At 34.0% G+C, this 13692-nt stretch overlaps 2 protein-coding genes and 1 pseudogene across 2 annotated transcripts; all 3 read left to right on the plus strand.

Moving 5' to 3' along the window:
* The first annotated feature begins 1656 nt into the window (after positions 1-1656).
* Positions 1657-3508, plus strand: LOC114424621 (berberine bridge enzyme-like 8). Its single transcript, XM_028391486.1, has one exon. It carries the CDS (start codon positions 1741-1743, stop codon positions 3322-3324), a length of 1584 nt encoding a protein of 527 aa, XP_028247287.1. The 5' UTR covers positions 1657-1740; the 3' UTR covers positions 3325-3508.
* Positions 3509-4344: 836 nt separating this feature from the next.
* On the plus strand, positions 4345-6860 carry LOC114424319 (annotated as a pseudogene).
* A 3503-nt stretch (positions 6861-10363) lies between these two features.
* Positions 10364-13692, plus strand: LOC114421447 (berberine bridge enzyme-like 21). Its single transcript, XM_028387359.1, has 2 exons — positions 10364-12226; positions 13348-13692. Exons 1-2 carry the CDS (start codon positions 10606-10608, stop codon positions 13458-13460), a joined length of 1734 nt encoding a protein of 577 aa, XP_028243160.1. The 5' UTR covers positions 10364-10605; the 3' UTR covers positions 13461-13692.

The following is a 13692-nucleotide window of genomic DNA, read 5'->3' on the forward strand; positions in this document are numbered from 1 at the left end:
TATGTCAAAATGCTCGAAATTGAATGAAGAATCTCTTGGCAAATCCCCGGATTTGGTCAACTCATTTTCCCAAAAAATGCCTCTAAGTAGCTCAAAAATAGGATTTAAGATTAAAAAAATGGGTGGTTGAATCTTAAATCCATTTTTTGGGAAAATGAGTTGACCAAATCCCCTTCGGGAATTTGCCAAGAGATTCTTTATTCAATTTCGAGCATTTTGACATATTATGGGCCTCAAACGGACATTCCTATCAAAAGTTATACGCGTTTGAAGTTAAAAAATTTTTTTTCCGTAAAAAGCATTTCGTCCGTACGAGTGGCGGGACCCGCCACGTGGACAGCAACTCGCCAACTCCACTGGCGAGTCCACCAGGCGCCGCCACGTGTCCAACTCGCCAACCCCACTGACGAGTCCCCTTCAAAAACAGACCCCCTAAAAAAAGTTTCAAAACAGCCCCTTTTAGGAATTAGTTTCTAAAAATAATCTAGTTTGAAAAATTTGTCTCTCTTCAGACTCAGAACGTGGAATATCATTTTAGGGCTTTAACCATATTGTAACTGTACAGTTGTTTATTGTTTCAATTTTTATTCATCATTTATGAATGTTTTCCCATTTTCTATTTTGTTCCTTCTCTCTTCCTTTCTCTGATCCATTCATCAAATCAAAGAACGCGAAGAAAGCACGAACTTCAAAACAGAAAACACTGAAACTGGTTGCGGTGGAAAACGAAGAGGACCGACCCAATGAGAAATGTGAAGAGAGGAAGGTTCAAGGAAAGGATTATGGAAGTGACAGTTACTACGCCAAGTGGGTTGGTTTTGATTTTGGGTTTGGTGTTAATTTTACAGATAGAGAGGGAAATGGTGTGTGAACGGAAAGAATGTTGTGATATAGTGGAATTAGGTGAGTAAACTTGTAGGAATATAAATGACTAGTGAGTATAGATTTCTATATTAAAAAATTGTAACTTTAGAAACTAAAATAAAATATTTTAAATTATAAAGACTAAATGATAAAACTGTTACAACTATTTCAAGAAAAAAAATAATTAAATTTAATTTTTATAAGTTAATTTGACTAATTTATAAGTCACTATGTTTTTTATAAATTATTTTGAGTAAAATTTATAAGTTAACCATATATAAAAAAGAATATTCTCTCTATCCTAAATTAATAGTTATTTTAGATTGTTTTGACATATCAATAAAAAAAATAAATGAAAATAATAATAATTTTCTAAAATTAATTTAATATAATCATTAATTTATTTATGAGTTTTTATTATCTATCATTAATAATATTATAAGAGGCATAAATAAATAAACAAAATTATTAATATTACATTAAAAATTAGGATATTTTAGGATAATTTTGTTTCTTTTAATTGACTATTATATAATGACACGGTGGGAGTAATAATTTTAAGTAAGTTTTTACATTCTGACTTACATTTTGACTCTGTTCTTCAAATCTCTCTCATCACTTTTAATTACATTAATTATTATGCTCCTTATTTTCTCTTTCTTCTTCTATTGTTTTCACTTTTGTAGTAATTAATTAAGTTGACCTTTTTCCTCATCCTTCATGCTAACCCGGAAGAAGAGACCCATAGTATTTCTTGAAATATCTCAGAAAAAGACCCATAGAATTTGAATCTGATCGATCATCCCTATATATATATATATGTGCAACTGAAGTACATTGAACATGAGGAACCTCTGAATTGATCAATCCAAAACCATGTCTGTGATCCTACCCTTTGTCTCAATCTTTCTGCTCCATGTTCTAACGGCAACCTCAGAGACCATTCTCCAATGCCTCTCTCTCCATTCTGACCCTTCTCGTCCAATCTCTGCAGTCACCTATTTCCCAAAAAACCCTTCATACCCTCCCATTTTGGAGGCCTACATCAGAAACCTGAGGTTAAGTTCCCCCACAACCCCAAAACCAACCTTCATTGTTGCACCAACACACGTGTCCCACATCCAAGCCTCCATCATCTGCTGCAAAAGGTTCAATCTTGAGATCAGAACAAGAAGTGGGGGGCACGACTTTGAAGGCCTCTCGTACATGTCACAAACCCCATTTGTGATTGTGGACATGTTCATGCTGAAATCAGTGGAGGTCGACGTCGAGGACCAGACAGCGTGGGTTGACTCGGGGTCAACGATTGGTGAGCTTTACTATGCTATTGCTGAGAAGAGTAGGGTCCTAGGTTTCCCTGCTGGCGTGTGTCACAGTGTTGGTGTTGGAGGGCATTTCAGTGGAGGAGGGTATGGGAACATGATGAGAAGGTTTGGTCTCTCAGTGGATAATGTTTTGGATGCCCTAATTGTGGATTCTGAAGGAAGAGTCTTGGATAAGGCAACAATGGGTGAAGATCTTTTCTGGGCCATTAGAGGAGGTGGTGGTGCTAGCTTTGGGGTTATTGTTTCATGGAAAATTAGGTTAGTTCCTGTGCCTGAGGTTGTCACGGTTTTCAGAATTGAAAAAACATTGGAACAAGATGCCAGTGATCTTGTTTTTCAGTGGCAGTATGTTGCTGATAAGATACACGATGGCTTGTTCATTAGGGTGGTTCTTAGTCCCGTGACGAGATCGGATCGGAAGACAATAAAGGCCAAGTTCAATGCCTTGTTTCTTGGAAATTCACAAGAGCTTCTTTCTGTGATGAATCAAAGTTTCCCTCAACTGGGTTTGGTTGCCGAACAGTGCATTCAAATGAGTTGGATTCAGTCGGTGTTGTTTTGGGATAACTATCCGGTGGGGACTTCGGTTGATGTTTTGCTTCAAAGACATGCAACAAAAGAGAAATTCTTGAAGAAGAAATCAGATTATGTGCAGCAACCTATCTCCAAAGCTGCCCTTGAAGGTATATGGAAGATGATGATGGAACTAGAAAAGCCTGTTTTCACATTCAACCCCTATGGTGGGAAAATGGGTGAGATTTCTGAGTTCGAAACACCGTTTCCACATAGGTTTGGTAACATATTTAAAATTCAGTACTCTGTGAGTTGGGATGAGGAGGGTGAAGATGTTGCTAAACAATATTTATATCAGATTCGGAGGCTATATGATTACATGACTCCTTATGTGTCATACTCACCTAGAAGTTCGTATCTGAACTATAGAGATGTTGATATAGGTGTCAATGGCCCTGGAAATGCTACTTATGCACAGGCTAGTGTTTGGGGTAGGAAGTATTTCAAGAGAAATTTTGATAGGCTGGTGCAGGTAAAGACCAAGGTAGATCCTAGCAATTTTTTCAGATATGAACAGAGTATTCCATCACTTGCATCTGCTCATAGTATAGTGTCAGAATAGAAGAATCCTTGAAAGCTTGAAGAGGTGTATAATAAAGGTCTGATTCAGGACAAATGGTATCTATAAGCAACTGGAAAGCCAGTTCAGACTTGGAGGTTAATTTGTCATAAAATTTGATTGGTTAGAGAACTATTTGCTATGCAATTGTATTTTTTCCTGATCAAGGGACTATTTTTAATTTCAATCGGTATGCTAAGATTGCTACATTATAAAAAAGTGATAGTCTAATTGAATATCTAGAATTTTTAGATTTTTTTTTTAAAATTTTCTTTCCTTAAAATTAAAACATGTCTATTCCTTTGTTTTCATTTAGTTTATTTATGCACCTCACTTTTTCAAGTAATTTATGGCACCTTAGTTACTTATGTTTAAGAAAACAATTTATTTCATATTTATTAATAGTTGAAATTGCAAAGCTCAAATTATGAATATTAGAATATTCTAAATAATTCGATCAATTCAATTTGCAAAAAATTGTGAGGAAATGAGGAAATTTAAGGGTTTATGTAGAATAAATTGATGGAAGAATCAAATTTAATTAATTTTAAAAATGAAGAGACTTCACTTACTCAAAAACTTTGAGAAACCAAAATCACGTATCATTTAGACTAAGAGAACAAAAGTATATATAATTAAATATAATATTTACTACATTTGAAGGAAAATATTTCTTGAAACATAAATTTGGAATAACAGAAAGTATATATTTTAGATGAGTGCGTACAGAGTTTCAAGAGGAGATGAACTAATCTTGTAGTACGCACCTTAGCTAGGATAACAAGATCCCATGCTAGCATGGAGAATTTTAAGCATACACCAATTTGTATTTACTCGCACATTATAAATGAAATGAAGTTATCTTATTTCTATATATATATATATATATAAAAAGATGAGTGCGTACACAATAAGAAAAAATAAATAGTAATAATGATTTAAAACGTGTCAATTTTTGTTTCTAATGTCAAAAAATATAACCATAAATCTTACATAAAATGTTGTATTCAATTCATTGAACCCGCAACAACTAGCGGACCGACCGAACCTATGAGAAGTGTATCAAAGCACTTACAATTGTTGCGCCCAACAACAAGCTCGCGTTGTTGTTCATACAGTGCTAACTCGTCTCACTCTCACGTATCTCCACACTATGCGCCTCCTGAAACCGAGTCACTACTCAACCATTGTTACCAAAGAGACCTTCCCCGAGCCATGCATGTGTTGGATGCCATGGAAAGACGCGGAGTCTGGGCCGACGCTATTTCCTATTCTGAGCTCATCAAGTGTTGCTTGGCTCATGGTGCTGTCAGGGAACGAAAACGCGTTCACCGCCACATATTCTCAAATGGGCATCACCCAAAAACATTTTTGACCAACTCTCTCATCAACATGTCAAATTCAACCTCTTAGAAGAAGCGCAGGTACTGTTCGATAAAATGTCTGAACGAAATGTCGTGTCGTGGACTACTTTGATATCTGCTTACTCTAATGCCAAGCTCAATGGCAGGGCCATGAGTTTCTTGGTTTTCATCTTTAGGGTTGGTGTCGTGCCTAACATGTTTACTTTCTCTTCGGTTCTTAGGGCGTGTGAGAGTTTGTCTGATCTCAAACAGCTGCATTCTTTGATAATGAAAGTGGGGTTGGAGTCTGATGTATTTGTTCGCAGTGCGCTTATTGATGTTTACTAGAAAATGGGGGAGTTGTTGGAAGCTCTAAAGGTTTTTCGTGAGATGGTGACAGGAGATTCTGTTGTTTGGAACTCCATTATTGCTGCTTTTGCTCAGCACAGTGATGGTGATGAGGCTTTACATCTTTACAAGAGCATGAGGAGAGTGGGTTTTCCGGCTGATCACTCGACGCTCACGAGTGTTTTGAGATTGTGTACTAGTTTGTCGTTGTTGGAGTTAGGGAGGCAGGCCCATGTCCATATGCTGAAATTTGACAAAGATCTTATCCTCAACAATGCCCTTTTAGATATGAATTGTAGGTGTGGTACTTTGGAGGATGCAAAGTTCATTTTCAATTGGATGGCCAAGAAGGACGTAATCTCTTGGAGCACCATGATTGCTGGGTTAGCCCAAAATGGTTTTAGTATGGAAGCACTCAATTTATTTGGGTCCATGAAAGTGCAGGATCCAAAACCAAACCATATTACAATTCTTGGGGTTCTGTTTGCGTGTAGTCATGCAGGGCTAGTAAATGAAGGTTGGAACTATTTTCGATCTATGAAGAACCTATATTGGATAGATCCTGGAAGAGAACACTATGGTTGCATGCTTGATCTTCTTGGAAGAGCTGGAAAGCTTGATGACATGGTTAAGTTAATTCATGAAATGAATTGTGAGCCAGATGTTGTGATGTGGAGGACTTTACTTGATGCATGCAGGGTTAATCAGAATGTGGATTTAGCCACGTATGATGCTAAGGAAATTCTAAAGTTGGATCCACAGGACATATGTGTTGTTATCTAATATTTATGCAATTTCAAAAAGGTGGAATGATGTTGCAGAAGTTCGGAGTGCTATGAAAAAAAGGGGCATAAGGAAAGAACCTGGATGTAGCTGGATTGAAGTCAATAAGCAGATACATGCTTTTATTTTGGGAGATAAATCTCATCCTCAAATAGATGAGATCAATAGACAGTTGAACCAATTTATTTGTAGACTAGCGGGTGCTGGTTATGTTCCTGGCACAAATTTTGTACCACAAGACTTGAAGGGGAACAGAGAGAAGACTCTCTTCGATACCACAGTGAGAAACTGGCAATTGTTTTTGGTATTATGAGCTTTCCAAATGAGAAAACTATTAGAATCTGGAAGAACCTTAAGATCTGCGGAGATTGTCATAAATTTGAAAAACTCATAGCAAAGTTAGAGCAACGGCATATTGTAATTAGAGACCCTATTCTATACCATCATTTTCAAGATGGGGTTTGCTCCTGTGGTGACTATTGGTAGCAGATGAGAAGCACACAAGAGCGAGACAGAATCGCTGACTACTTTTTGGCTCAAAGCAGCGTACTTAAATCTACAGTCAGCTGATATTTATAGGAGACTAAAGTTTGCAGCAATAACATTGCTGTTAGTTAATATGTTAGTCAGGTTGCGTGAGCATATTCTTTCTCTTTTTCTTTGTGTGCTTGTATATTTGCTCAACCTAATGGTTCAAACTATACTAAATACCTTGAACTATGGTTCAGACTGTAAACTAATGGTTTCAGTTAAATCAATGGGAAGGCGCGGGTCCTGCTCCTGCACTGTATCCTGTTTTCTGTGTCCCAACCTCAGTTTTTTTTACCCCAGTAACTCTGTAAAACCTCTCCCATTTTATACTCCCAATGTTTGGGCAAGGTCTCTTGATTCCTTCACCTATGTGCTTTGATTCTCAATTCTTATGTTGAAAATCAATCCCCAGCATGATTAGCTCCAAATCACCAAGATATAAAGCATGAATGATTGTGTTTAGATTTGTTATTAAATATTTAGCTGCATGGTCATGCATTTAAGAAATTGTATGAACTAAGAATTTATTTTTTATATATTTGTTCTTTGAAACATTGTACGATTATCTTTAATTTACAATTTGAATTTATATTTTGAAGTTACATATTTGATATGATGTTAGATTAAGTTATTAAGTTATATATTTTGATATGATATTAGATTAAGCTATATATTTTTAACTAGAATGAACTCTTATATTCTCCATGCATGTGTGTTTGATTCTCCCTAATGCCGCTAAAATCCTACTCACTTAAGGACTTGTTGAGTAATTTCAATAGGAAAAAAAGTACTTGTAGTTTATTCCCGTACAGTTTGTAATATCCTGCTTTTTTCTGCTGCTTCTTTTTTTTTTAGCAACATGTAATGTCTTGCTAATGATACATCTCTTTCCCATATCCCTTGAGAATGGCCATGAGTTCTGCCGAGATGAGTCTTTGAAGCCTTCATTATTATAATTAATGCATTCTATTTTTAATATTAAATTAATTAATGCTAGTGAATTTCAACAATTGAGAAGTGTTCAAAAGTTTGTATTTTTTTTTTTTTTTTGCAAAGAGGGCTAGAGCCCAAAGACATGATTAGTTAAAACAAAAACCATGTACTTTAAGGTGACTAAAATATTAATTAAACTTAATATGAATTATCTGTATCTTATCAATATACTTTAATCCTTTCACATATATATATATAACATTGAATAGTTATGGATAATTGATTTGCATTCACCAATGTATCTTCTAACTTAGATTGTTTGTTGACCAATGTACCTCGTGAAATAGGATTTAGGGTTTAGGGATCAAATTACATTTGTGTAATTTAATCAACTAATACATCATTTTATAACTTGATATGAAATATAATTTTTTATCAATTCAACTATTAAACTATATTTATATATTGTTAAGATTGTATATATCAAATTTTATTAAAATTGAATTATAATAAAAAGATAATCAAATTATTCATATTTTAGTATATTTTGAAAAGTTTTAAATTTGTATGAATAAGGTAGCAAATAATTTTAGATTAATATGAAATTTTTTATATATGATCTATGTAAAAGGAATCTTCAATCCAACAATGAATTTTAAAAAAATAATATTCAATTGAAACTTATTGAACGATTTAATAGATGATCAAAGTTATACTAATATAATTTAAAAAATCATCTTAAAAAGGATGTTTTTACTTATTATATTTTGATGAGTGTTTTTGGCTACATTTATGAGAATAGAATATTTTGAATTTTTCTTAATGTTATCTTCTTTCACCTATTATTTTTTATGACACTCAAATCGTGATATCAAAATTAAAAAAAAAAAACTTTAGTTCTAACTTCAATTTTAATATCTTTTGAAATTTTTTATTAATAATTAAAAATAACATTATATTATAATAAAAAATTAAAATATAATTTATATATTAAAATATTTATTTATTATTGTACCTTTCTGAGGATACAATGACAGTTTTTCCTTGATATGTGAAGCTCATTTCATTTAAATATGTTGTCTTTACCTGTTATCCGATAGTGCATCAATAGGATCGATACCTACAAAGACACACACTTATATGCTCAGGTCAGATATCATCCAATAATACTAAATAATATAGTAAATGAGTCTAATAAATGAGAATGAATGATTATTTTAATCCTTCATTATTCAATAATATTACCTTAATCTAAAATATTATGCTTCTAATGATGTCACTACCATATGTGATAGAAACCGAGCAATACTCGGGTGGGCGAGTCAATTATATTATTTTCTAAGGATTTAAGCTAGTCAAATAAGTTTTTTAACTAATAAATTTTTTTTAAAATTAATTAAAATATTTTTTAAGTATATTTTTTATTTAATGAAGAGGTTAAAATAATAATTAAATTATATATTATTCTATTTACAAGAAAGAGTGAGAAAGTAGACCCATAATTTATTGTCCGTTTAAATGTTCTTGTCAGACATTTGAGAAAATCGGTCAACACGTTTATATATATATATATATATAAAAAGGTGATATTGAGGTGTGATTGTATCAATCAAATATCTTCTTCAGAAAAACCAATCAAATGCTAATAATCTGCAAAACCAATCAAATGCTAATAATCTGCTGGCTTAGTTAATAATTATATGCTCATCATTGTCATAGTTAATAATCTTCTTGAGGTGAAGCATTTGACCGCCTAAGCTGTTGAGATTGCTTAGTTAATAATTATACGCTCATCATTGTCAGTTTTTTATTTGTTCAATGGAAAGATAACACGCATCTTAAAAACTTTCCGTTCACTAATCCGATAATAATCCTAACACAACACCATTTGATTATAATGTCTCTGTGTTTAATTATAATAATTTTTCAATTAATTTATGCTTCTAAAAAATTATTATATTAAATTTGTCAATTATTTATATTATGATTTTAAAATTATTTTTTTTATCTATCCACTTACTTATTTTTTTAAAAAAATAATTAAGTAAATATATATAAAAAATAAATAAATTAACGCATCTAAAAATTGAAGAAAAACAAACTTATAAAACCAGACAAAAATATTTAAAAAACGATTTTAGGGACCGAGAAAGTAATTCTTTTTTTTTTTGTCAATTGACCACGATTATGTTTTTTTGGCCTATGTCAAAGACCATAGTCCATACGTAACCCAACATAAGAATCGAACAACTTTTTTATATTTATTAACAGGAAAAGATTAATCACCTTTTAGTTCCTTTATTAAAACAATCCATTAGTTAGTAATTACAATTTTTTAATATTTTTATTGTTATAGTCTAAAGTTGTTACCTAATGCGCAATTACATAGAACCGTTATAGTTACAACTTACAATTTATTTTAGTCGTAATAGTTAATTTTTTAAAATATTTTTGTTGTTATAGTCTAAAGTTGTTATCTAACGCAATTACATAGTGCTTATTATATATATATATATATATATATATATATATATATAAACAGGTATTATTGAGCATAGTCGGTTCCAACACGAACAGAACCCTCACTCTTTCATGAAAGTCACTATATGGTAGATAAATAATGATAACAAAGAGGATAGAAAAAATTATAACTATAAAAATCAAAATGAGATATTTTTTTTTAAAAAAAAAAGCTGTTTCAATTTTTTGTGTGTGTGTGAATAAGCTGTTTCAATTATAAAGACAAAAATGATTATTAAAACCAAGAAAAAACAAAGAAATATTAAAGTAAGAAGCTTCGTGAAAAGAATGTGAAAATGTAGTACAAGCAAGCTATTAAAAAAAGAATATCTAGAACCGCAAGAATCGTACGAGTACAATTGTACAAACTAATACTCCAAGCAAGATAATTTCTCAATCATGTGCCCCCGAACGGACATGGATATTCTAGAGTTCAAGTATCAACTGCACCCAGTTTAGTTTAGATCCAATGGTTTGTATTAAGATACAATTATTTATAAAAAAAATAACATTTTTTAAGGTCAATATGCATGCAATTTCAAAAACAACTGAAGAGGATCCGAATCCGTCCCCGAACAAAGTGCCGCATTTGAAGGGAATGCACAACGCAGCTGAAACACGAGGGGTCTATAAGTAGGTCTCTTCGTTTTCTCTTTCGCTGAGATCTAAACCTGTTTTGACAATTCAAACATTGGGTACTTCAAAGTGTCGGGAAGAAAAGAAATAAATAAACGAAAACGTGTTTTCCCATAAGCAATAACTCTATAACCCACGCAGTTACACTTGCACCATTTTTTTCTCCCCAAACGTGGTACCCACCAAACCAATGAAAAAATCAAGTCTTTTTCCATCTGGGAATTTCCTTTTCCTTTTCCTTCTTCTTCTTCTCAATGTCTCTGCTTCGTTGGCAGCACCAACACCAGAATCGGTGTACACCTCCTTCCTCCAGTGTCTCACAAACTACACAAAATCACCGGACCAAGTTTCCAACATAGTATTTGCTCAAACCAACGCTTCCTTTTCTTCAGTTCTCCAAGCCTACATACGCAATGCCCGATTCAACACAACTTCAACCCCAAAACCCTTGCTTGTTGTCACTCCCTCGGAAGAACCCCATGTCCAAGGTGCAGTAATTTGCGCCAAAAGCATTGCGATTCAACTCAAGATCAGAAGTGGTGGCCATGACTATGAGGGTATCTCGTATGTCTCCGACCAACCCTTTATCATCCTCGACATGTTCCACTTCAGGAACATCACTGTGGATATTGAAAACGAGGTTGCTGTGGTTCAAGCAGGTGCCACACTTGGGGAACTTTATTATAGGATTTGGGAAAAGAGTAAAGTTCATGGCTTTCCTGCAGGGGTGTGTCCCACTGTTGGTGTTGGTGGACACTTGAGTGGAGGAGGGTATGGTAACATGTTGAGAAAACATGGGTTGTCTGTTGATCATGTTGTTGATGCTAAAATTGTTGATGCCAAAGGTAGGATTCTTGACAAGGAATCCATGGGGGAGGATCTTTTCTGGGCTATTAGAGGAGGTGGAGGAGCAAGTTTTGGAGTCATTTTATCATACAATGTTAAACTTGTTCCTGTACCTGAAGTTGTTAGTGTTTTTCGGATTGCGAAGAGTTTGGATCAGAATGAGAGTGCCACTGAGCTTGTGTTGCAATGGCAGCAGGTGGCGCCGCACACCGATGACAGGCTCTTCATGAGGCTGCTGTTGCAGCCAGTGAGTTCCAAGGTTGTGAAGGGCCAGAGGACCATCAGAGCCACTGTCATGGCTTTGTTTCTTGGAGGGGCTGATGAGGTTGCCACATTGATGGGGAAGGAGTTTCCTGCTCTTGGCCTCAGCAAGGAGAATTGCACTGAATTGAGTTGGATTGATTCTGTGCTTTGGTGGGGTAATTTCGACAATACCACTAAGCCTGATGCACTGATTGATAGGGATCTCAATTCAGCAAGTTTCCTCAAGAGGAAATCTGATTATGTGCAGAAACCAATTCCCAAAAAGGGGTTGGAGGGGATATGGGAGAAGATGATTGAATTGGGGAAAACTGGATTTGTTTTCAATCCTTATGGAGGGAAGATGAGTGAGGTTTCGTCTGATGCGACGCCATTTCCTCACCGTGCAGGGAATCTGTTCAAGATTCAGTACTCCGTGAATTGGGATGATCCTGGAGTTGAATTGGAAAATAATTTTACTAGTCAAGCTAGAATGCTGTATAGTTACATGACCCCGTTTGTGTCTAGTAGCCCTAGAAGTGCATTCTTAAACTACAGGGACCTTGATATTGGTATCAACAGTTTTGGGAAGAATAGCTATGCAGAAGGAGCTGTTTATGGAGTCAAGTACTTCAATGACAATTTTGAGAGGTTGGTCAAGATCAAGACTGAGGTTGATCCAGAAAACTTCTTCAGGAATGAACAGAGTATTCCAGTTCATCCAAGTTAGTAATATTTCTAATGTAGATAATCAAACGATGAAACCGATTATTGAATTGATGCACTTGTTTTTTCCTTTTAAATTGCTTTGCCAAATAGTTCCTAGTTCCTACTATTCTAGTAAATAATTTGATTGTGATAGCTAGTACGGAATTTGGGTGTTCAAGAAATTGCATCACTTCGGTTCCTGCTAATGTGTTTGTCCTTGAGTTTTTTTTTAGTCTGTGATTTTCTGGATGAATAATTAAGCACTCTAATTTATTATCTATATTATTTTACTAGTTTACATGATTTTGTTTATGGTAAACATGTGAAATTAGGAATAACCTTCAGTGGATCCAAATATCCAATCATTGGAATTGGGTAAACATTGTTAGTGCAACAATTAGAAAATAGTTTAGAAACCAAGATCCATGCAAGCTACTTTTATCTTTATCGTTCTTCCCTTCAATATTCTTTTTTTACAGCTAAGATGTGACATTTTATTTGGTTATGAGCCAGAATTTGGGGGTCAGTTCGTAAGAGTGAAAATATGGTGGAAACACAAATATGATCTCCTGTTATTCATTTGTTTTTTGTTAACCTTGTACCATCTTTTCCTAATTAGTATACATATATATAGGCTTGAACTTCCTGTTATTCTATAACAAAAAAAAAAAAGGCTTGAAAAAGTTATTTTCACAACCATAAACCAAGTCCGTCAAGAGTCAATAGGCCACAGAGTAATGTCTTTATTGGTATGCGGGTGTTTCTCAACTAATCAACTTGGCATTTGGAATTGCTGAAGTTGTTATAGTGATACTTATTTCAAAGGAGTGTCTCTCTTTTTCTTAATTTTTAATTTGTTTTATGCCATTTATCGTTGTAACTTTAAGTGATCTTTAAATACCAATCAATTCTCTTTGGCCTAAGCAAGTATATAATCAAGTACCAATCAACTGTTTCCATATCCCTTGTTAGTAATATTATTTCTTCTTGCAATTTACTTTTAAAAAAATAATAATAACGGAAGACAGAACAAATTAATGTCTTTTTCTTTTATTATATCTTATTAGTGTGATCCCTTCTAGCCAAAAGTTAAGATTGTAGTATTTATGTTTGAATGTCATTCCTTCACTGATTGCAGGATTGGACAGTGAAGCCACTAAATCTGGTGCAGGCAAATTGTTACACTTAACCCTTTATTGGACACTGATGGTAAAGGTGGGATGGCTGTTCATCCTTGAATTATTCATATGATTATTGTAATCAAACATGGGGTTAGAATAATTAGGTTCTTTTACTTTATCTTCCCCTGCAAAGAAAAAATGTATATCTTGCTCTCATGTGTACTGGAGTTTTCGAATTGAAGGTGTTAATCGAGGTTTCTTGGATAATCCAGCAGAAAGAATAAGTTTCATGCAAGCAAATGTGTGTCATTTGGAAAGAAAAGGAACCATTGGAGTATAGAAAATAGTGGAAGAATTGACTC

Source organism: Glycine soja, chromosome 8, assembly GCF_004193775.1.
Source record: "Glycine soja cultivar W05 chromosome 8, ASM419377v2, whole genome shotgun sequence".
NCBI lineage: Eukaryota > Viridiplantae > Streptophyta > Magnoliopsida > Fabales > Fabaceae > Glycine > Glycine soja.